The sequence below is a fragment of the Natator depressus genome, chromosome 3 (assembly GCF_965152275.1).
Source record: "Natator depressus isolate rNatDep1 chromosome 3, rNatDep2.hap1, whole genome shotgun sequence".
Lineage (NCBI taxonomy): Eukaryota > Metazoa > Chordata > Testudines > Cheloniidae > Natator > Natator depressus.
The window spans coordinates 200,551,466-200,577,158 of NC_134236.1; the positions used below are offsets into that span (position 1 = coordinate 200,551,466).

Below are 25,693 nucleotides of genomic sequence, written 5' to 3' on the forward strand. Positions count from 1 at the left end.
ATAAACATTGTAACACCGTAATTACTTACGAATCCACATGGTTTTCAAAGGAAAGGAGGATCGGAAAAGGCGATGTCTTAAATGCACACTCAGCAATAGCTTCTATTACTTCCTAAAGAAATTAGGACACAGATAGGTTACACACCCTTTATGTCTACAGGAGATATATTTTGGTTCCTGATCTAACTTATCTATCTGCAAAGCAAACACAAGAGAACTCAGTGCCTTCCAAAACCATGCCCAGACTTTTTATTCTGAACAACTTGAAAGCTCTGGATTTGCTTTTACAGTCTGATCTACAATCTGATCTCCAAAGTGCTACCTCACTCCAAACGTGGTTTTGTGCCTCTCTGTGATTGAACCAATAGCTTATTGTAGAACTTTTTGCAGGTCATGATTCATTCCATGCCTAAAGTTATACCTTTCATGGATTATTTTGAATAATTAAAATAATCATGTTTTATTTGACAAGCCTGTTGTATCTTCTAAGTAGCATCTTTCTTTTTCTTTTCTCGTTTCTTTTTTTTTTTTTTTGTAAAATCCGTAGTACTCTGATGCACAAATTTTCAGTCCTCTCCTGTTTGTTGTGGGAAAAGCCTTCAAGGCACAATACAAAAAAGACTGTTTCATTGAGTTTTAGCATCCTACTGTGTAATAATCTATAAAACATATATTCAGAAATGGAACCATTTATTTGTAAAGGCTGCCTTTCAGCCTTGACTGAAGATGGCAATAGTTTGTCTACCGGAGGAATCATTTTATGACTTTAATTTTAGCTGTGTGCCCATTTTATCCTATATCAATGCACATATTGTTAGAAATAATTCACATTTCCCTCTTGAAATACAAACCTGCTTCCAGATGAACTCGCTTTAGCATCGAAGACTGTTATACCCATACAGTGATTAAAAAAAAATAATGAGTCAAGCACCAAAAATCATACAATGGAATGCAAAATAATGAGGGTTTTTTAATCTAGTGAGAGTTCTTTTAATTTACTTTCTGGCTTTTGAACTTTTAGAAGTCACCTTCCCAAGCTACGCTATACAACCACGAGGGTTGGAAATTAATTTTATTTTAATGAAAGCTGAGATTCTGGTGCATTCACACAACTCTAGGGCCCAGGGCTTTAAGAAAAAACACCAAATATAGCAAGAGTTGGCAACACTGAGTGTATATCCTGATGTTCCCTATAGAAACATCAGATTATATCTATACTGCATGGAGCAGATCCTGACCTGAAGTCAATGGAGATATGACTATTTACACCAGCCGAAGAACTGACTCACCAGTGATATGACTGTATACACATGCACACACTCCCCACATAATAAATAGCAAACTTTACACGCTTAACTATCTCACCGGCACACTGATCATTAACCCAGCTCTACCAAGATTACTTCTCATTCTCTAGCCTCTGAGCTTCAAAAGCTTCAAAAGCCATTTGTTTTTTCCTTTTCCCAAATGTGGAATCTTCCTCCTCAGGGCCTAGCATGGGTCGATTCTATCTAGCAATAGGTTTCTGGTTACATGTTTATTTGTAGAAGTAAAACTGATAAATAAATGATACATAAGTAAGCAGTCGGATATCTCATGAACCATGAGAGTTGGCAACAGACACTGCACGCCATTGGACAGTACAAAATACCTCATTCTAGATGAAACTTGCTTCTAGCCCAGGTAGATCACAAAACACTGATGTCACCTTACATTTGTGACACTGGGTGGGATTTTTTTATTAGTGCCTATGCGACGTAAGCACATAAGTCCCATTGAAAGCTAATGTGGCTTGTGCACCTAAGTGACAAGGATCTTTTGCAAATCCCACCCATTATGATCTACAGAAAGGTCAGTTTAGATCTTTAAGATTTATTAGCTCTATTTTTCGTTCCCATTAGACTTCACCACTCTCACACATGGATTGCAAGAGCCCCTGAAAGCATAATTAAAATAATCAAGCTGCAGGCCCTTAACCCTACTGCAGAGATCTATTTCTCATTTTGTAGCAGACTTGGGCCGAGCAGCATTCTATGAAATGTTCTTTCTAAGAGACCTGTGACTCACGTCCGGGTGAAAGGGTACAGCGTGTGTTACATTTTAGACACCTGCGAGGGACAGTGAGCCAAATTCTCTTCTCAGCTCCGTGCAACAGTATGGATAGCAGTGGGAGCTCTGCCTGTGTAGGGAAGAGCACAGTATGAAAGCTAAGCACCCCATTGTGCACTTGGAAGGAGAGCTTTGCTCCAGTTATGGACTAGTTCTGTATAGTCATATGAAACTATTTCCTCGGCTGTCATTGCAACTCCTCAGATGGGATGAAAATACTGAATACAGGGGGAGAAAATGAAGTGGGGGGAAAGTCAGCTTGAAAGGGTAAGAGCTTGGTCACCCTTCTGGGATTGGCTGAATCTGTAGATGTGAGATTCAAACATTGGGTCAATGAAGTGATGAGCCCTTTTGGAGACACTGAGCTTTCTGCATCTTCAAATTTATATACAGATCCACTTCAGTCAGTGCAGAAATGATGCTAAGATCCATGTTTCATTCTAGCAGGAGCGTGACTCACTGGAAATGATTCTCCAAAGTAGAGACACAGAAAGTGCGTATATCTAGAAAGCAACTCCTGAATTTGACAAGAGGAATATGGTTGTTTTTGCTATAAGGTCATATACCTGCAGTGGCTCCCAATCTGAAGGAGTCAGAAGCCTCACAAATTGCTCTGAGTCACGAGAGGAGACAAAAAAACGAATGAATGAAGTTGTCTCAAAAGGGAATTCATATTACTTTTTGTCTCTACACTTTAGAAAATCTCTTTACGTCAGTGAAAACCGACGGTCTGAGCAAACAGCAGTGCCTGTGACAGCCACGCCAAAAGCACGAACCGTTCAGTGACTTAGCACCCAACAGCCAGAGCCAATGATGGTTCAGAACTGAGTCACACACCTCTGATGCATTCTATCACTACTGCTTTGCTCACCTAGCATACACTTTAGAGGTGAAAAGAGAAGCGGCAATAAATAAATAAATAAATGTAAAAGGACATTTGCATTAGGGGTGACTGAAAGATTCTGATTATACTCAGACGTCCCTCCCACCCCCTTCAGATGCCAGCGAGACGTGAACTGGAGCCTGAAATCTCCTGGGCCCTATTCTTGTGTATGCTTTAAAAGAATCAGACAGGTTTTGCTTTATACTCTTGTACGTGGCTGAGGAGAGGTTGAGAACCACCTTATTTAATTAAACAACTTTCAGAAACCAAACTCTACATCAGCATCAACTAATTTCTCAACTGTGAAAGGAGAAGGTTAGTAATAATAGTGCTGGGGTAGTATTTTACAATTTCCTGTGACTAAATCTATCAGCATAGAGTTAGAGAGAAAGAGTGAAAAAAGCAGAGAAGCAGTGCAGTGCAAGTGAAATATAGACACTTTGTTGTTGCGTTACTTATTTATGTTGTAAGTGAATGACTATCAAGACAAGTAAACACTTGTGCCTTACAGTGAAAGAGACCCACGCAAAATCTGTAGCTGTTAAAGTGGCCAAGCCTATCACCAGTAACAAAAGGATACTTCAGAGAAGGATGATATTTTCCCAAATATCTTCTGCATATTAGTAAGCCTAGAACTGTATTTTCATAGAAAAGAAGTACCTAAAATTAACTGGAGGTATTTCTTTCAGAACGCTAAAATGCTGCCCTTACACAGCATTTTAGCTAACGTACTATTACCGCTATCTAGCATTTGTGCTGGAGGCACAAAAACTGCAGATCAAATACATACTGTAGACTGAAAGTGAGATAGCCTTTTAGCCAATTTCAATTACTACTGTGCACTGACACGGTTAATGTCTCGCTACCTGGATGGGCAGTCCGTTGTCATTTTAGTTCCTGGAATTTACAACTTTGTTGTTTCTTTATCTACAGTTACTATCTTGCTGCCTTGTAAGCTCCAGCATTTTTGTTTCCTGCTTTCCCCATTAACCCACTGATTCCCAAGCTGTGGGTACCAGACTGTTCATGGGAATAACATCTCAAGTGTCACTGAACGTGCCAGGGTGTTGGCAGCTTTTGAATGCCTGGAGGGGAAGAGGTCCTCTGCCACTAGCTGTGTATACTCTTGTCTCCTTTCTCCCTCACATAGAATCACAGAATATCTATGGGACCTCAGGAGGTCATCTAGTCCAACCCCCTGCTCAAAGCAGGACCAATCCCCAATTAAATCATCCCAGCCAGGGCGACTGCTACTCAGCCGTTCTCCCTGCAGGCCTTTCTGCAACCTTAGTGCTAATAGTCAGACCTGCAGAGGAAAGGAATGAGTAAATCTGCAGGCCAGGGGGAAAGGAATGAGTAAATCTGCAGGCCATGGAAAGGAAAGAAAACACATGACAGCAAACTTGGCAGGGAGTTAAGAGTCCCTGCCAGATAGAGAAGAGAAGGAGCTTTGCCCCCTTTTCTGTCAAAATCCTCATTCAGGCCTTCTTCTCTTGCTTGGACTCATTTTGTCATGGCTTCAATTCCAGCTCTCCAGACTCCAGCCCATACAGGATCCCCCTGCTCGTGTTCTCAACCGTACAAGAAATGTGGCCATATCCCCTCTATCCTCAGACAATTCCACTGGCTCCCCATTCACCTCAAGATTCAGTTCACACTTGCCCTCCTTGCTTATAAAACCCGCCAGGGACTCCATACATGTCTGTCTGCTCTCTCTATCATCTAGCACTGGTCTCTTTTCTGTCCGAATGTGGCATCTCTCCACTTATGATCTTCTTCTTGCAGCTCTGGACTACTGGAACATCCTCCCTCTATCTCAGTTTCAATGACTCTCCACCCGTTTTCAACACTCATCTGAAAACATCTCTTTGCCCCCCTCCATTTCTCTTTCCTTCTACCTTCGCTGTATGAAGGTGTTTAACTCTGCCATGTGTTGGGACACATTTTACATGCAAGGAACTACCCAAGATAAAGTGACATTGTGTTGCCTCATTATACCTTGAAGGATATTTCCGTTGTCATGGTGAATCCATGTGTAATGACGGGCTCTTCTTCTGCTGTTCGTCCCTTCCAGCAGTCCAGCTCCACACAGCGGCAGCCTGACAAGAGCACTTGGCGATACATCTCTACTGAGGAGTTACCAGCCAGCTGTCCAGCTGCAACAACATAACAAGGACACAAAACAAGGGGATTCATTCTGGGCTGCTGGGATAATTATAATGAATCTAATAACAATGAGTGTTAATAACATCATTCACCCTCTGGTGACAGGCAAGCTGTCAAAGAATTTAAGAGCACCAGATCTAAATGAAAATGACTTAACACAAGACAGTGCCATAGTCCAGGTTCTGTCTTTATTTACAATGGTGTAAATCAGGACTACCTCCATTGAAGGCAATAGAGTTACCCTGATGCAAAGCCACCGGGAGACTAGCATCAAGGCCTGTACAGACAGACAGACACGCAAGTCAGTGTGCCTCATTATTATTCTCCTATCTTTTAAATGTTTGCATTTTTCAAATGGCAGATAAACATGCATCTTTGACATCGGTGAGATGTAATAATTGCAAGACTTCATAAACAAGATTTTAAAAAGTTCCTTGCTATCGTTGTCTTCAAAAGTAATTGCTAAGATCCCCAAGTTAGTCTGAATTCCACATTAATAAAGAGCTCTTTTTAAAGTCTCAGTTCTAAAGCACGTGTTATACTTTAAACAAGTCACATAAGATACAAAGGCTACTCCACAGTAGACCTCTTTTTGTCACAACACACAATACAGTGCAGTGCAAGAGAAAATCAACAGCTGTACAGTCACTCATGGATCAACAGTAGCTCCCAAATCAATACGTATCATACTAATCACCACAGTTATTTGGTTAGTTAAATTTCCCGAGGTGATGCTGCACTATGTATTAAAAATTTAATTATATTACCTGTTTGCAATACTGACATATTGTAAAATTAAAAAAACAACCAACAGCTTTTTCTCAAACCTGGAGACTTAAGGAAAAAAATTCCCCTCTCATTCAAATCAAATGTTTGTGTTTACGAAAGGTTCTGGGCTTCCAGCACTGGAAACCTCAATCTTTACAACAGGTTCAGCTCCAGTAATGGCAGCGCAAATGTCCTGTGATGGAAGACTAAAAATAATGGAAGAATGGTGCAGTGAGCATGATGCCAGCCTCAGACTGGGAAGACCTGGGTTTAATGCCCTGCTGTGCCACAGACTTCCTGTGTGACCTTGGGCAAGTCATTTAATCTCTTCACACATCATTTTCCCATTTGTAAAATGGGGATAGCACTTCCTGACCTTGTGGGGTTGTTGTGAAGATAAATATATTAAGAACAGTGAGGGGCTCAGATACTATGATAACAGGGGTCATATAAATATGTCAAAGAGATATATAATGTACCTGTCGATGAATGCACTCCGCATTCACCATTTCTGTGGTCCTCCTGTGGATAAGCTCTCTGTTGGGAGCTCAGCTCCTCTGACTGCTCCACTCAATTTAAATGTTTACTTTCTATTTTCTCTACCCTTTTCTCTTATTTTAAATTCACTTTAAAAACAATAAAAAGCCCTCCTCTTTGAAAATGCTTATTTAGGGCTGGTGCCTGGGATAGAGAACTGAGGATGGAATTTTCAAAGGTGCTCAATGCTGGTCCAACTCTGCTACTGAAGTCTGAGAGTTTTTCTACCATTTGCATGTGTTTAATGCACTTGGTGTTTATATGAACCTGGCTCCCTTCAATTCTTTCTCCCTGCCTCACTGTTATTCCCTCCTCCCCCATTTCACATCTCCTTCCTGTTTTCTTTAAGTGCTTTTCCCCTTTGATTCTGCATCATAACTTTTCAGAAGCAGATGGATGCACAAGCAGATAATCTTGCTTGCAAACATATACCGTGCACGCAGTCACACCGTCTGTGATGCACAATTATCCATTCCCCCTGCAGAATGCCTAATTTGCACAAGCACATGTCTGTTTGCAGCAGCATGCACATATTGTGTCTGCATCTTAAGTGTCTGTTTTTGAAAACTCAGCTCTCAATGTTTGGGTCCGCTGATCTATGTTGACTGAAAAGTTGTATGTATTTACAGCTGTTTTCTTTTACGTTGTCTTTGTTTTCCCTCAAAGCAGTCTGAATGTTGATGAATGCTACTGCATGTCTTAGGAGAATATTGTCCATCATCTACTGGTTTGCATCAAACATTTTGGACTTGTGAAATCCTTGACTTCGGAAATCTCTATCTAAAGCATCACATGCACTGCTTGCCATCTGACACTTATCCACGTTGCTCTGCTAACATGATTCAACTCTCTTTGGAACGATCACCGCTAAGGGTGAGAGGATGTTCAGTGTCCATGAACATTCAATCCTCAGCAAGACTGCCAACCAGTGTGCAAAACCAGTATCAATTGGTTTAGTGCTTTGGATGACTAATTTTTCTCATACATGAAATAAAAGCAATATTCCAAGTGTTTAACGTATATTATTTATTCAAGGGATGGCCGCTTGATTCTGCATCTATTCCAAATAATCTCTCTCGCAGACGAATTCTAAAATGTACTAATAGAAGCAATAATGGTAATACTTGCAATAGGGTAATTTGAGTATCACGCTACTACAGAACAATATAATACTGAACACTGGACGTTCCCTTCTTCAATACGCACTAAATCTGCTTTAGCACCATAGTACTCTAATTGCGACTGAATTGCATTCAATAAGGAGGAGCATATTTTTGACAAAACCTGAATTTCCCAGTAAACACAAGACCAGATCCTCAGCTGGTATGAACTGGCATTGCATTATTAAAGTCAATTGAACTATGCCGATTTATACCAGCTGGGGATTCATAGATTCCAAAGCCAGATGGGACCGTTGTGCTCAGCTAGTCTGACCTCCTGTGACAGGCCACAGAGTCCCCCCTCCCCCAAAATAATTCCTAGAGTGTGTATTTTGGAAAAAGACACCCAGTCAAAAGCAGCCCCTCACTGTGAGCAAGATTCAAAACTGCACCGGGGAACCCCATTGATTTTGAGTCCAATGTGTTAACCACTCATCCATCACAGCTGTTTTGGCTGTCGGGGGGCTAGCCTACTGTCTCCACATCCCTGCACTTACAATTACCCATTCTGCCTGCAAACAACATGATTTGCAGAAGCTTTCACTCAGGTCTAGATTTTCAGAGTTATGCTAGCCCGCTTGTGTGCACATACCCCTTCCACGTGCGTAAAACATGTCATAGAGGTAAGTTTTTCCAGCACATGGCCAGTTGGATGTGCCCTTTAAACTATTGCTTATCACTATCATAGCTATGCTGAGTACCAGCTCATTTTTCTTTATATTTGCACAGCAGTAAGCTTCATATCTGACGTGGAAAACATCCCGCATCGGATCTGATATGCCAGAGTTGTCTGATTGCCAAAGATGTGACTTCAAATCTGAATTTCAATGATTTACACAAACAAACCACTGAAGTGTCACATGGCATAGGACAAAAGCCTGCACTTACCTTTAGCCTCTCTAGAGGTGGGATCAGAGCAAGTCAGCTGTGAGGCCCTGATTCACCCTTCCTGTGCAAGGCAGACTGGTTCGGGGGGAGTGGGGGAGAATGTATTCTGAAGTTCAACTTAGTACTTCTTCAAACAGATGCAGTATGCAGCTGCTTCTAGCACATGCTGCTGATCACACATGTAGCACAGTGCAATCCAGGGGTGAAATCCTGACTTCATTAAAGTCACTGGCAAAAATCCCATTGACTTCAATGGGGTAGGATTTCACTTTAGGTGTCTGACTATACTTGCTGGGTGTTCTGGTGCATGAGTTGGTGTGCTGGTTAGTTTTCCCCCGTTCATTTTTAAGGGACTAGATGTGGAAACATGCCACAGCACATGGATAAAGAGGGACTAGCACAATGTGGCCATGGGGCTTAAAGTTGGCAGCCTGGATGTATTTGCCCCGGGTACTCCATTCAGCACAACGTACGGTACCAGTGTATGTAAGTGAGGCTTTGTCCTCCTTAAAATAGAAGCTTGAGGACAACTTTTTAATTTTAATGCACTCTAACCCTCAGGCTTCTGAGCATTGCACTAAAGGATATGCCCAAACCTAGGAAATTTCAAAATGGCAACAAGAACAGGCACAGAAAATGTTAATAGCTTAGGGTTAGGGTTAATAGCTCATTGTTAAGCAACAGTGAATTATCCCCACAAAAAACAAATTAAAGGAAACAAAGAAGTGATGAATGGCCATTAAAAGTTGTGCATTTTTTTAACCTGCCCTTTAATTTGGGCCTATTTTCTCTCTGTATATCCTATGTTCCCATCCGACCTAACGGCTGCTTTCTACTGTGCCTGTTCATCTCTGCAGCTAGTTAAGGCAGAAGTCCTCGAAGCTATTAGTACCAGCTGCTTTAAAGACAGCCTGAACTGAGAGTATGTCTACACTGCAATTAAACACCCGTGGCTGGCCTGTCTCAGCTGATTCAGGCTTGCAGGGCTCCGGCTGCAGAGCTGGAAAACTGCAATCTAGACATTTGGACTCATGCTAGAGCCTGAGCTCTGGGACCCCTGAACATCTGCACCACAGTTTGACAGCCCTGCAGCCCAAGCCCAAGCTGACACAGGCCAGACACAGGTGTTTAACTGCAGTGTAGACATACTCTAAGAGTTTTACCTCCATGGCACACTCAGAGCCTGATAAGTGAAGAAGCAGGAGACCTGAGATGAATCCAAATGAGGGCGTTTTATTTTTGGCAGTAAGAACGTAAGAATTGTCATGCTAGACCAGAACAGTGGTCCATCTAGACCAGTAACGGGTCACTCAGAGTGGCCAATCTCACCTTCAGGGGAAAATGTAAGACCCCTATACAGTAGCTGTGTGATACTGTATTGGGGCAGGATGGAATTTCTGACTGCAGCTGGTGATCATCTCATGGCCTGAAGGATGAGGATTTACAGTCCTTATAATCCTTACCCTAGCTAGTGTGACTCCAAATGGTGTCAGACCAGCCCTAAAATCTCATACCACAGTATCTTAGCACCTCACATTAAATGTGCTTTTCCTCTCAAAACACCCCTGTGATTAGGGCAGTGATCCTCTCCCCATTTTACAGATTGGGGACCTGAGGCACAATGAGGCTAAGTGACTTCCCATGGTCCCACAGGAAGTCTGTGGCAGAGCAGGGATGTGACCCACATCTCCCAGTTCCTAGACGAGTACTCTAACCTCCCTTCCTCACTAAAATGCATTTCTCAAGCGGGAACATCATGAAATAACTTACCCTTCACTCTTTTTTTTAAAGCATCCTCAAAGTGTCTATGAACCATGCCAGTGTGGGCATTGTAAGTTCTGGATGTTGCAACACAAATGCTGTCTGGAGTTGATGGACTGGTACTGTACCTGTGCCTTTTTTTGGTAAGAGGTGAAGTTACACAGCTCCATGTTCCAGCTAATCTTAACCGTTGAGAGCCCGGTCCTTTTTCCCTCTACTGGGTAACTTGGATGGGGTTTTGTGGTCTTCCCATTGGGGGCTTTGGAAATGGGGAAGGCAAAGAAGCATCTCCACAAAACTGCACAGTGGTCGTGGTTTTGCACTGTGGGCACTACTCCAATGCCCTCTCCCCAAGGTGCCCCCCTCTTTCCATCCCTCTCGCCCTATAAGTCCCTTCTGTCTAGCGGTGAGCTGGAGCCGGTTCACACCGATTCATTGGAGCCGGTTGTTAAATTTGGAAGACCTTTTAGAACCGGTTGTCCTGTGAGGGATAACTGGTTCTAAAAAGGTTTCTAAATTTAACAACCAGGCAAAAGTGGTGCCTTAGGCGCCAACTCCGTGGGTGCTCCGAGGCTGGAGCACCCACAGGGAAAATTTAGTGGGTCCAGAGCACCCACCGGCAGCTCCCCTCCCCGTCCCCAGCTCCCCTCCGCTCCGCCTCCGAGTTACTCTCTGCCCCGCTCTGTTTCTCCGCCCCCCGGCTTCCCGCGAATCAGCTGTTTGCACTTAGATGAGAGGAAAGTGATCAGGAACAGTCAGCATGGATTCACCAAGGGCAAGTCATGCCTGACTAATCTAACTGCCTTCTATGACGAGATAACTGGTTCTGTGGATGAAGGGAAAGCAGTGGACGTGTTGTTCCTTGACTTTAACAAAGCTTTTGACACGGTCTCCCACAGTATTCTTGTCAGCAAGTTAAAGAAGTATGGGCTGGATGAATGCACTATAAGGTGGGTAGAAAGCTGGCTAGATTGTCAGGCTCAACGGGTAGTGATCAATGGCTCCATGTCTAGTTGGCAGCCAGTATCAAGCGGAGTGCCCCAAGGGTCGGTCCTGGGGCCGGTTTTGTTCAATATCTTCATAAATGATCTGGAGGATGGTGTGGATTGCACCCTCAGCAAGTTTGCAGATGACACTAAACAGGGAGGAGTGGTAGATACGCTGGAGGGTAGGCATAGGATACAGAGGGACCTAGACACATTGGAGGATTGGGCCAAAAGAAATCTGATGAGGTTCAACAAGGACAAGTGCAGAGTCCTGCACTTTGGACAGAAGAATCCAATGCACCGCTACAGACTAGGGACCGAATTGCTAGGCAGCAGTTCTACAGAAAAGGACCTAGGGGTTACAGTGGACGAGAAGCTGGATAGGAGTCAACAGTGTGCCCTTGTTGCCAAGAAGGCATTTTGGGATGTATACGTAGGGGCATTGCCAGCAGATCGAGGGACGTGATCGTTCCCCTCTATTCAACATTGGTGAGGCCTCATCTGGAGTACTGTGTCCAGTTTTGGGCCCCACACTACAAGAAGGATGTGGAAAAATTGGAGAGAGTCCAGCGGAGGGCAACAAAAATGAGTAGGGGACTGGAACACATGACTTATGAGGAGAGGCTGAGGGAACTGGGATTGTTTAGTCTACAGAAGAGACGAATGAGGGGGGATTTGATAGCTGCTTTCAACTACCTGAAAGGTGGTTCCAAAGAGAATGGATCTAGACTATTCTCAGTGGTAGCGGATGACAGGACAAGGAGTAATGGTCTCAAGTTGCAGTGGGGGAGATTTAGGTTGGATATTAGGAAAAACTTTTCCACTAGGAGGGTGGTGAAACACTGGAATGTGTTACCTAGGGAGGTGGTGGAATCTCCTTCCTTAGAAGTTTTTAAGGTCAGGCTTGACAAAGCCCTGGCTGGGATGATTTAGTTGGGGATTGGTCCTGCTTTGAGCAGGGGGTTGGACTAGATGACCTCCTGAAGTCCCTTCCAACCCTGATATTCTACGATTCTAAGTTGGGGCGGGTGGGAGGGCTGAGAAGCAAGCGGTGGCTTCACGCTCAGGCCCAAGGAGGCGGAGCAGAGGTGAGCTGGGGCGGTGGGGGGGGGGCGAGGAGGGCTGCCCGCGCCGCAGCAGGTAACCCGGGGGGCGCGCAGGGGAAGCGCTCCCCAGCTCGCCTCTGCCTCCCTGGGCCTGAGCGCGAAGCCACCACCTGCTTCTCAGCCCTCCCAGGCTTCTCACGCGAACAGCTGATTAGCAGGAAGTGGAGGGGGGGTCGGAAAAGCAGAGCAGGGTGGCGTGTTCAGGGGTGGAGGCGAGCTGGGGCCAGGCGCAGGGTGGGGCGGGGAGCTGCCGGTGGGTGCTCTGCACCCACCAAATTTTCCCCGTGGGTGCTCCAGCCCCGGAGCACCCACAGAGTTGGCGCCTAAGGCGCCACTTTTGATGTGATCAGTAGGGGGAGCGGCCGCTCCCCCTGCTCCCCCCTAGCTACACTACCCCGCCCCTACGAGCCAGAGGGACCTGCGGGATGCTTCCTGGGAGCTGCCCCAGGTAAGCACCGCCAGGACTCCCCACCTCGCCCCCCGGCAGGTCCCTCTGGCTCTTAGGGGGGCTATGACCCCATTGTGGGGTGAGGAGGGAACAGGTTGTTAAGATTTTGGCAGCTAATCACTGCTTCTGTCCTGCCCAAAGGTGCCCATACCCCAACTTTCCCTGTTGCCATGGAAAGCAACACTCTTTATGTGTCTCTGAATGGAGGGAGATCGAGAAGCTGCTCCTGAGAGGGTACCTGGGGCTCCTCCCCACCCTGCTCAGCTCCCACCTGCTGGCCAGGTTTCTGCCTCTCCCAAGCTCTTCTACCCTCCAAGCCAACAGAGCAGGGGCGGGAAAAACCCAGACAGAGATGGCCGGGGGGAAACCTACTGTAGCGTGGCTCCTGCTACCCTATTGCCTGGTCCCAGCAGCTCAACAAGTGTTCAGTGACAGCAGGGAAGATGGTGAGTGGAGAGGAAAGTTAGCTTCGTGCTGCTACATAACACAGCAACCTCAGACTGGTCACTGTCCCATCTTGTCCTCCCCCTCCTCAACAGCACATTGTTGTCTCTTGAAATTGTGAAGCTGGAGCATCATGGTGTTGGGTTTTTTGTTGTTGTTTTTTTGCCCACCTTAATTTTCTTCCCACCCCTGAAACTTCAGGTGTTGTGAGGTAGGTGTTGGTAACCCACAAGCTGGGAAGGTCTATTCTGCTTGGAAAAGCTGGCAAGATCCTGTGCAAGAAGGGAGGTGGGTGCATGGGTTGGGTGGAAAGGTTTTAGGGAAGTGTTGAAGGTTGCAAATAAGCGATGCAAGTTGTGGGCTCAGGACTTGAAGCACAAAAGCAGGTGGGTGCTGTAGGCAAGGAATATTGTTGCAATAAAGAAGGAGATAATGAACTTGTATCCAAGGAATACTGCTCGGCATTCTTCATGGGAGATGCTCAGTGGCCTAGGAGCACAGGTAGAGGAAATGGACATTGGAGGTGAAGCAGGGTTGGGAGTTAGTTGGGTAGACTTTGCAGTCTATGCACACACACTCAACCCAAAACTGATGAGCTCTGCATCCTGCATTTGTTTTTCCTCTTAACAGGCAAAAAGGCGGATGGCAAAATATAATTTTAAAGGTTAAATAAGTGTGCAAAAACTATTGTGATAGATAATGATCATTACTGCTTGGCTTCCAGTGCTGCAAGGAATGCTGCTGCAGTGTCACTCCCCACTGTGACAATAGCAATAACTTCAGGCAACTCTGAGAAGAAATCAGTCACAAAACAGGACTGCTGATTAATGTCTGAAGGATATTTCTTTAAAAAATCAGTGGTGAGAGAAATATTTTTTGCCCCGAAGAGGAGATTTCTTTAAACCAGGTTCGAATTAATAGAAATTACTTCTTTCCTGATGGATTTTACCTTTGTTCTTAACTGTTGCATTTCTTTCAGGGGGAGGGGGAAGCAATAAAGCTTCTAAATAAATAATCAGGACTTGATGTACTGCCAAGTGTTTCTACTAAAGGCTAGAAAAATGGTCACGACAATTAAAAATAAAGTCAGACTGTACATATGTTTCTCTTCATGTTGTAACAGTGTTTCTTTGGGGATGCCTTTTTCTTAGCTTAAAAACTAACAAAAGGATTGATAATTAGTAGGGCAATAACTGTAACCATAATAAAGATGGATTGCGAGACTGAATGGTTTCCCTACTTCCTTAATAATGATTACATGATTGGTTGCTACTGCCATTTGCACTGCTCAAATGAGTACACAGATGTTGCTGAAGCTTTTGTTCCCAACTTTCCAAGCCTTTAACCCCTTCAACAGTCAACAAATAAGATAACAATCCAGTAGCATTTGTTGACATGTTAAACTGAATGAAGTGTCTGCGGAAAAAATGCAAACAGCAACACGGCTGTATCTGGGCTAGCTTGAAAATAAATCTATGGCTCTCAGCTTTTGTAATGAATCTATAAAATCTAATTATTAAGTCCCGTTCCAGGCCAGCTGTCTCAGATTTATGGAGCACACGAACCCACAAAGAAACAGGGCACACATTTTGTATCTCAAAAGTTAAAACACTCTCAGCATGATTTTGTATTTTTTCTGGTTTAAATTATGACAGCTTTTTTTCACTTGTTCTGTAACAGCATTTTAATTCCACCAATCCACAAATGATATGTTAAATAGGACTGAGAGCTACATTTGAGTCAACAGTGTAACACTGTTGCAAAAAAGCAAATGTCATTCTGGGATATATTAGCAGCAGGAGTGTTGTAAGCAAGACACGAGAAGGAATACTTCCGCTTTACTCCACGCTGATTAGGCCTCAACTGGAGTATTGTGTCTAGCTCTGGGTGCCACCGGATATGGACGAATTGGAGAGAGTCCAGAGAAGAGCAACAAAAATGATTAAAGATCTAGAAAACATAAGCTACGAGGGAAGATTGAAAAACATTGGGTTTGTTTCGTCTGGAGAAGAGAAGACTGAGGGGGGACACGATAACAGTTTTCGAGTACATAAAAGGTTGTTACAAGGAGGAGGGAGAAAAATTGTTCTCTTTAACCTCTGAGGATAGGACAAGAAGCAATGGGCTTAAATTGCAGTAAGGGCGGTTAAGGTTGGACATTAGGGAAAACTTCCTAACTGTCAGGATAGTTAAGCACTGGAATAAATTGCCTAGGGCAGTGGTTCCCAAACTTGTTCCACCGCTTGTGCAGGGGAAGCCCCTGGCGGGCCAGGCCGGTTTGTTTACCTGCCGCGCCCGCAGGTTCGGCTGATCGCAGCTCCCAGTGGCTGCGGTTCGCTGCTGCAGGCCAATGGGAGCTGCTGGAAGCGGCAGCCAGTATGTCCCTTGGCCCGGCCTGCCAGGGGCTTTCCCTGCAGAAGTGGCGGAACAAGTTTGGGAACCACTGGCCTAGGGAGGTTGTATAATCTCCACCACTGGAGATTTGTAAGAGCAAGTTAGACAAACACTTGTCAGGGATGGTCTATAATACTTAGTTCTGCTTTGAGCGCAGGAGACTGGACTCGAAGACCTCTTGAGGTCTCTTCCAGTCCTACAATTCTATTGTTTCCAAGAGTAGCTTCTGAAACTATCCCAAAATGTACATCAAGTAACGTGCTGGTGCAATTTGGTAGGAATTCTTTTCAAATTTGGTCTGACTTAAACTCATAAAAGGCAAGGCAAGTTTGAAACACAATTGGTAACTCACTCCTTCCTGCTGCAATATTAAGGTTTATGCAATGTAAGATTATTTACAGTCCTGAGACATTTACGATATCTAAGACGAATAGTTTGGATTTCTGCCAAAGTTTCATCCTTGATTCTGTACTTCCTGGCTTCTGTTAGTTGTTAGCTAGTTGTCGGTTCTGTTGGTTGCTTTTAAGTTAGACCTTTAGGGCTTCATCATGTTCTGAGCTGCACCTATGTAAATCTAGAGTTACTCCACTGAAATCAAGGGCAGGACTGCAAATTTTCACTGCCATAAATGGGAGCAGAATTTGGCCCTGTACTGCCTCTCCACTCCATGAGCCTATCCACTAATGTGAGAGACTTGCCACATCTCTACAGCTCCTTGGACAGCAGCCTTACTATTTAAGTGACAGTTTCCATGGATCAGGAATTCTTTGTAACACTACAGCATTCTAACTAAATGGATTCTTCTGTATATCAGTAGGGCCCAGTCCACATTACAGACAATAGGCCTGCAAAATATCACCATAAAAATAAAGCTGCTTTTGTATTGAGAATGCTTGAATTCTTCTAAAGATCATACATTTCTGTATATTAGAATCATAACTTTTAAGCAGCCAAGCTGATATTTTTTTAATTTAATTTGCAGAAACAAAGCTGCTCCTGAGCAGAGCATGACAAGTTTTAGGATACAACACAATTTACAGCCAAGGTATAAAACTCTGGACTACGGGTGTCTAATGGAAATACTGACAGTTCATTAATTATACAACAGCGGGAGTAGGTGCTGCAGAAAGTTCTATAACATATATAACAGATGCAAATTAACAACCACTTGCCCTGTTTAGATTGGGCTTCTACATGGAATTGTTGTGTTTGGATCAGTGCTCCCTGGCATTTTGCAGAACTAAGGCATGTCTCTAAATCAGTAACATTAAAAAGACCATAAATCAATTATACGAGCCAGATTTTTACTATGTACTGTTACCACTTCTTGTTTAATATAACACAAGATGATGCTAACATAAAATCAAATGTAACAAACAAAATTCCCTTAGGCAAGTGTGCTTAAAAATGCTTAATTTTTATATAATATAGAAAAAAAACATTTTAAAATTGTGAATTCACAATTCTTTCCCCGGAGATAAACACTATGGCCAAGATTATAAAAAAGGAGAGTCAAAAGTTAGGCTCCTAAATCTTTATGTAGCATTATCAGGGTAATGATCTGCTCTTGCAGTCTTGAGTGTTTTAAAGCCCCATTGACTTTAGAGCATAAATAATACAGATCAGGCCCTTAATTTAATTATGTCATGGGAGCTTCTGGGAGCTCAGCATTTCTGAGAACTGGCTTGCACCATCAAAGAGCCTAGATGCTGAAGGCAGTTAGCAGCCCAGATCGCCCCTCCTTAAGAAGAAAGGGGCAGAAAGGCAGGAGACTCATGAGCCATTCTGGACCTCTCTGATCTCTCAAACCAAAACAAATCTATTGGGAAGATTGATCTCACAAAAGCTTCAGGTTCAATTAGTTTCAATTAGAGGGGGAAAAATGAAGTAGATGCAGGGAGGTTAATACTATGAGGATTTTACCATATTGGTTCACCTCTCACGAATCGTAATGAAATATTGTCTTGGACACCAGACAATGAACCATTTCTTTTCCAACTTAAACATCTGCTCCGGAGCCTGTTTATGTTCATGGGGATCTTTCAACTTCACTAGGCTTTTTGGATCAGGCACTGACTGAACTATATAACTTCCAATGGATATTCAATATTAATAAGAATAAGGAGGTAACATCTCTGTGAAGCAGGATAAGAATCACTGTCTGTGTTGTCCTTACTTTTCAGAAACAATCAGAGTGTGGGATCATTTACACCCGAGTGGTTAGTGCATCCATCCAGTATGACTGCAGATACGCTGTCTATTAATGTTGCAAAGTAAGAAATGAGATCCTTCCCGTACTATACCTGTGAGGTAGGTGTTGTGTGAGGAATTGATCAAATAGTGAGACAATGGCTGAGACATATCTTCATTCAAATCCAGTTTCTCAGGTGGAACAACGCCATTCTCTTCTCCACCCAGGTATCGCATAAATCCATCCACCGATATCTGTCCTGGGAAAGCACAGATTCGGGGGAATCACACGTTAATTCTAAGCACAGTATCCTCGGCACATACCTATTTTCCCATTCAATGCATATCTAGAATGTGGCATATGAGAAAGGCCACGTTATAATCACATTAGACTAGTTATGAATATGGCCTACATTTATACCATTTACAGAAGTGTTTTTATTATTATTACCCTTAAACTCTCAGAATTGTGTGTAGGGATCTAAACACATGACATCAATTGTACAGTCTCGTACAGAGAGACTGTCCTGCCACACTGTTGATCTCATTCCATTCACTGCAATGAGAGCCAAGCATCAAAATTCCCCATATATGGCCCATACATAAAATGTCATAAATAGTACTACCTTGCCATTTATTTTGGTTTGTTCATTAACTTTCTAATTATTCTCATTCCCTCCAGTTCCTCTAGAGCCAAAGCCTGAGGTCCTAACTCAGTTTGCATTCAATTCTTTGCATTGACTGGGAATTTTCCTGAATAAGGACAGAGTAAAAAACCCCACTGCTGGGGGAATAAATATGCCAGGAATCTGTAGGGCAGAAGGTTATGGACACAAACCAATCAAAAGGATCTGGTAAATTCTCTGTTGTCAACATGATTCCAGTATGTACATCTGAACTTAGACTAACTAACCCCCTCAGCAAGTGTGAGTTAGTGTTTTGTTTTGTAATTATTTCACCAATTTTTATTTTCCAGGGTGTCAGGACTAATGCAATTTGAACACCCCTTTGAAACTACAGGACCAAGATCAGCCTGGGCTCAAGTGGGATCTACACCACTGACGACAGTGAAGCTGTGCCTAATTCCACAGAGGCTGAATTTGAGCTGTAAACCACTAGGCTTTGACTTACTCTGGATCTGACACATGCTACTCCACTGGGCCAAGCCATAACATTTCCTCTCAACGTCCCCCCCCTCCCCGTTTTTTTCTGATTTTATTTGTCTAGTTTTCCTCTCCTGATCTGTTTGAGGAATTGTAGTAACCCAGCAGCTTCAGGCTGTTCCCTCAGCGCACTACATCAGAGGTGGGGAAACCTCTGATGTAGCTCGCTCCCGGCCCCTCCCCTGCTGTTCCCCCTCACCTGCAACCTCAGCTCACTGCACCGCCGGCACAATGCTCTGGGTGGCATGGCTGCGAGCTCCTGCTGGGCAGCGCAGCTGCAGGGCCGCGGCCTGACCCGGTGCTCTGTGCTGCGTGGTGCATGGCTGCCTCCAGCCAGGCGGCACGGCTGCCTCTCCTGGTGCTCTGGACGGCGTGGCTGTAGCGGCGCCAGCCACCGGTGCTCCAGGCAACGCGGTAAGAGGGCAGGGAGCGGGTGGGGGGGTTGGATAGAGGGCAGGGGAGTTCAGGGTGGTGGTCAGGGGGTGGGGGTGTGCATAGGGGTCGGGGCGGTCAGAGGGCGGGGAACAGGGGGGTTGAATGGGGGCAGGGGTCCGGGGGGGCAGTCAGGAAGGAGAGGGGGGTTGGATGGGGTGGCGGGGGGCAGTCGGGGCAGGGGTTCCGGGGACGGTCAGGGAGAAGGGGTGATTGGATGGGGCAGGGGTTCCAGGAGCGGTCATCAGGGGACAGGGAATGGGGGGGTTGGATGGGGCAGGAGTCCCGGGGGAGCCGTCAGGGAGCAAGAAGCACGGGGGGTTGGCTAGGGGGCGGGGGCCAGGCCACGCCTGGCTGTTTGGGGAGGCATAGCCTCCCCTAACTGACCCTCCATACACTTTCGGAAACCCGATGTGGACCTCAGGCCAAAAAGTTTGCCCGCCCCTGCACTACATACTTGTTCCTTGTAGATAAACATAAATAAATACTGACTTCTCTACCTTTGAAGAACCTAGGATACAGCTAGATAAGGATGATGTCTCCTAACAAGGCCAGGTTCCAAGCTGGAAGAAGATGTGTTTTAATTGGCCTCTCCAAAGTATCCTGTACAATATCTCTAACTGCAGGAGCTAGCGGACTCGGTACTGGGCTAGGACGTGGAAGATCTGGGATCTGGTTCCTAACTCTGAGACTGTCTAACTCTGTGATCATAGCAAAAATCACAAGCTCTATGCCTCAAGCAACCTGACCTGTGAAAATGGCACCTGGCCTTTGTAAAGGTCTCTGAGATTATCAGGTGAAAATGTGCTCACTCTCTCTCCCTGCATAAAGTAGCTATTTTAAGTCTGGGCATGGACTTCAGGATTTGGCTGTGATCAGAGAGGAGGATGTGGCCAGTGAACCAAAGCGTGTTAAGTGTGTAACAGATTTAAATTCTGATGTCTTGTTCTCATAACCACCAATGATCATCACACCAAATGAATCTATTTCTGTGACAAGGAGCATAGTCAGAATACAAAATAGCGCAATCATCATTCTTTCTTATGACAATGACCAGAAGAAGGGTGAAAGGGAAAACAGCAAGCCCATCCACAGCTTGAACATAGCAATCTGACTACGGCCTCCTTGGATGCTCTGACACAGAGTAATCAATCACCTACAGACTGAGGCCTAGATGCTTTCCCTTTCACAGCTGGAGCAAAAAGAGTCAGGAAACCTTCCTTGGGTTTCAAGTCCAGTGATTCATCGGACGATCAGAGGGCTGGACAATCTGCTCGGCACAAAGACCTGACCAGTTCAGGTGCCATGGAGCTGTGTTGTTACTGGCTGCACGTTGCTACCCAGCGAGTACAGACCTGATCCCAAACCCATCAAAGTCAACGGAAAGACTCCCAGTGACTTGGATCAGGCTCTTCGTGACATAAATGCAGAGTTAATGCTATTCTGTGACTGTTTCCTGCAGAATTAACCCCCCTCTCCACCCCCATGCCCGGGACAGGGTGGGGCTTTCCTGGGCCCCGCTTGGGTGTTTTCAGAGTTTCCTCTCTTCTCTTCCAAAGTTTTTTTTTTCCTTTGGGAACCTTACTTCAGTCTTCCTGGATTTCCAGGTACAGGGACCTTCCTCTTAAGGACATTCAGTCTGAGTTTTCCTTTAAGAGAATCCATTGAGGTCTGGCTTGTTTATGGCAGGTAGGTATGGCTAAACCTCGGGCCAGGGTTTATCTTCAACTGCTCTCTGGAGTGATCAGCTTGTATCTGGTCTGGTGAGTCCTTGTGGGTGGCGGAAGTTTACACGCTGTCTTCCTCCCAGCAACCCTGTTGTAAGGGACAGCAGCTTTTCTCCTGGCTGCTGCCCTTCCTGTGACAAGTTCTCCCTTTTAAACTTGCTTCCTCCAAGTGGAGCAGGCTCTGCTCCAGAGGAGCTTGTTAGCCATCTTGATTGGGATGGAGGCATGCCCCATCATACCCCCACCACAGCTCCCTACCTCATCCTCACCTCAAATATCTGTAGAGCCTTAAACAGGTGGTGCTAATGTGGAGAGGCCTCATAGCCTTGCTAGCTATACACCTACATAGCTTAGCAGCTAGCTCATTGCGACAGTGGGCTACTTCTTCTTCATCACAATGAGGCAGACCGCATCTCAGACACTGACACAATATGCAAGCAGAATTACTGCAAATTTTGCAGTGGTGTGAGTTTGATGGTGGAATGGAGACAGCAGATGTCAAAGATGCTTTTATTCCTGGGTTCTAATTTAGTAGCTCGTTTGCGACCATGTAAATGATCTTGCCAAGGCCAACCAATGAGCGACAATTCTCCATAGATGGTAGTCTGCAATAAAATTACTTGAACGTATTGGTACGGTGAGTTCTGAGTTTTCTCAGTCATGCCACAAGGGGGAAAAAAAGCATGACCAGCTTTTTCAGTAGCGACTATCATATTTCATCTGAGTATTAGGAAAAGGGAAACTGGCCAAGCAAACAAGCACAGCAAGACAGGTCCACAGTGAAACTGCTGTTCTTCGTGCTCTTCTACAAACAGGAGGACACAGTCCTGGGTCTGAAAAGGAGCAGCACAAGAAACTGAAGTATCGGGCTTGAGCACAGAGACCTTACTTGGGCAATTCCCACGAGGCCTATGTTGTGTCTTTATCTACTTCACTAACCTAAGCTTTTTTTTTTCTTTTTTTCCTCTAACTCAGGTCTTTAGAAATGTTCCAATTTAATTTCTTTAAAATAATCAATATAATCTCTCTCCACATCCCTGATATAAAGTGCAGTGCACTGCTGTGAAAAGAGAATTAAATTGGCTTGTTTCCTTCTCACTCACCATTAACATTAATAAGAGTTCAAGGGGTCAAATCATTCCTTGTGTGGCCCTAAAGCTTTCAAATGATGCCCTCAGCGATACCTCTGCAATTCCCTTGCCTTCTATGCGTTGGAACGAGTGTAACTAACCACTACATAGGATCTGATCCAAAGCACACTGAAGTCAGTTAAAAGACTCCCATTAATTCCTATGGGTTTTGGATCAAGTATACAGTAAATAATTTCATTGATAGTGCAAAAGAAGGAATAGAATCCAAAACACACTTTCTTAGCTGTGTTGGCACTGGAGTAAACTGTACTCTAGTTTTAATCACACCAGCTATGTTCATAAATCTCTTGCAGTTATCAGTTGAGATCTTTTCCTTTACTGGGGTAGCGTATTGTTCAGTAAGTCACCAGTACACAGAATGCCTTTCTTTCCCACCGAGATGGCTCCTCTCTAATACATGTAATTCTTCAGAACTTATTTACAAAATTATATTTCATGGGGTAATGCAGAAGGACTCTCCGCCATGAAATGCTCACCCAGATGATGTCCACCAAAAAAAAAAAACTTCCTCCCTTCTGTGCAGACTTTAAACATCCTATACATTACTTAGACCTTTCCCATCATTCAGCAAGTACTGGTTCTGTTTAAAGATACAAGTTTCTTAAGGGAAAAATACCACATGTGTACTCTTTGTGAAGATACCCTTGATGTCCTTTGTAACAGAACATTGTACTTCCAACATATCAAGGTTTACAGTTCTCATGCAGGAGAATATTAAGGATGTTCTAATGGATCACCAATTTTCAACTTAAGCCAAATCTGTTTCTGATTAATGGTCAATTACAATTTGTCTTAATATTTCTTTTTAAGAAAGGAAATCCATACTGTTATTTTTGTTGTCAAAATAGTGTAAAAACCAGCCTGGTACATAATTTTTTCTTCTATACACAGAGAAAACTGATGGATTATTGATATTAGTTATGTATTTGACGGGACAACTGGTGACTGATGAGCTTTTGACCTCACTCACTAGTACTTGTTTTAAAATTAAAAACACACCAAGCATATTTCATATTATGTGACAGCTGGATTTACTGGCAGAGCTTGTCATAAATATCTTGCTCCTGCGCAGAATGGACTATACTTTTGTGTCTGATGACCACGGAGCCTAGAAATCTGTTTACCATGGAAAAAAGTGGAATTTGCATTTTTACAGAGAATCTTTAGTTTTTACATTTTGTGAAAAAAACCATACACTAGAACCCCATTTATCCATCTGTCCATATTAACTGACCCACCAGCTGCATGGGGCTGACCACCTGAACCACCAGCCACCCAGGGCTGAAGCCGAACCACCAGCCGCTGGCAGCCCTGGGTGGTTCAGTTAAGATGCAGAGCTGGATAATGGTGGCTTGGATACACTGGGTTCTACTGTATATCAGTAAGACACTGTGTTCAACTGATACCTATCTATATCGGGGCTAGTGAAACTAAAGTGCAGCATTTAATTTTAATCACGAAAAAAACAAGATTATATTTGTTGGAGAATTTTGGGTTTTTTATCACAGAAAACTAGGATTCCCTGCTGATGACTATCGTTTTTCTCCCATGGACCCACTATACTGAGAGATAGAGAGAGAGGAGGAGTGTTTCAGTTGCATGATATTTGGGTCCCAAAACATGAACACACACACACACAAAAGGCTTTGGTGGGGTTTGGTGAAAGTGGCCTCCTAGGAATGTGAATACAGAATGTGGCCCCATATTTTACCACATAAAGGAACGGGAGAAGTAAAATACTGGAAAAGGATTGAGAAAAACATGTAAGGGCCTAAAGGATACCTGGAATAATATGTAGTCCTGCTATTCTATGTATTATTTGTAAATGAGGTAAAATTTTCAAAAGCACTCAAGTGGCTTAGGGGCCTACCCCACATTTTCAAAGGAGACAGACGCAGATTCTCAAAAATATTCAGGTGCCTAAGTCACTTTTGAAAATGGGAATTAAGGTTTTTTAATTGTTTAATTGTTTCAGCCCTCACCATAATATCTGGGCATTTTATAAACTTCATCGGTTATCTGAGAAGAGGAACACTCCCCTCCCCTCTTTCTTTTAAGCCACTTTCTCACAGTCATCGGCAACACAGAGAAGTTGCATGAGACAAAATGGATCCTTTTTTTGATCATATTAACAAGCTAGTGGAGGAAGGGATACACTAGAACGCATATATCTGGCTATTATTGATGAAGGAATCTTACTGGAAAAGTTAATCCAGCAGAGAACGAGAAATGAAAATGAACTGAAGGCTAACTAGATGGTCATGATGGTTCCTCCTGGCTCTGAAGCTATGAGTTGGATTGTATGGGGGTCCCATTGCTAGGGCTGGTTTCATTTCACATCTCTGTTAATAATCTGAAAGAAGGGTCAGCCACATGACAAATAAATTGACATGGGAGTCTTTGTGAATAGGATGGGAGGGAGATACTTGGAAATCAGCAATACTGGAAAAATGGAGAGGTTACAAAGGGCAGCAATACTGGATGAGTTAGCAATGAGAAATGGTCGTAAAAGAAGCCAATGTGATTCAGGGCTGCAGAGGATACCAATATCAAATCACAGACCAAGGAAGTGACAATACATGGCCTCAGTCATACCACCACTAATGCACATACATAACCTTAATAATGAGAGGAGTCCCATTAGACGCATGAGTTTAGAGGTAAGCATGTGCTAGAAGTGTTGGAAGGATCAGGGTCTATATGTAAGTGCTAAGTCTGTACTCCTCACTATCGCAAAGGTGTCTGTCAACTGGAGATAATTTAGAGAACAGCAACAGAACTTATTTATAATACTTTCATAGAATCGTAGAACTGGAAGGGACCTTGAGAGGTCATCTAGTCTAGTCCCCTGTACTCAAGGCAGGACCAAGTATTATCTAGACCATCCCTGACAGGTATTTCTCCAACCTGCTCTTAAAAATCCCTAATGATGGAGATTCCACCACCTCCCTAGGCAATTTATTCCAGTGCTTAACCACTCTGACAGTTAGGAAGTTTTTCCTAACGTCCAACCTAAACCGCCTTGCTGCAATTTAAGCCCATTGCTTCTTGTCATGCCCTCAGAGGTTAAGAAGAACAATATTTCTCCCTCCTCCTTGTAACAACCTTTTTTATGTACTTGAAAACTGTTCTCATGTCCCCTCTCAGTCTTCTCTTCTCTTCTCCAGACTCAACAAACCCAAGCTTGCAATCTTCCCTCATAGGTCATGTTTTCTAGATCTTTAGTCTTTTTTGTTGCTCTTTTTCCTTCAATCTGTCCACATCTTTCCTGAAATGTGGCGCCCAGGATAACAGGATAGCACTTTCTCCCCAAGCATCATAAAAAGCTTTAAACAGGAACGTAAGCATTATTATTTCCATTTCACGACAGAAATGGAGCT

The 25,693-nt window shown here is 44.0% G+C and overlaps 1 protein-coding gene across 3 annotated transcripts in view; it reads right to left on the reverse strand.

The window, feature by feature from the left end:
• Positions 1 to 25,693, reverse strand: part of PLCB1 (phospholipase C beta 1) — a 647,792-nt gene that overhangs the window by 170,631 nt on the left and 451,468 nt on the right. For all 3 annotated transcript variants that reach the window (XM_074949681.1, XM_074949683.1, XM_074949682.1), the window contains exons 10-12: positions 17,954 to 18,100; positions 4,991 to 5,148; positions 30 to 112 (exon numbers count right to left, since the gene is read on the reverse strand). In XM_074949681.1, the coding sequence (XP_074805782.1) occupies positions 30 to 112; positions 4,991 to 5,148; positions 17,954 to 18,100 (388 nt within the window). The remainder of the gene's footprint in view (positions 1 to 29; positions 113 to 4,990; positions 5,149 to 17,953; positions 18,101 to 25,693) is intronic.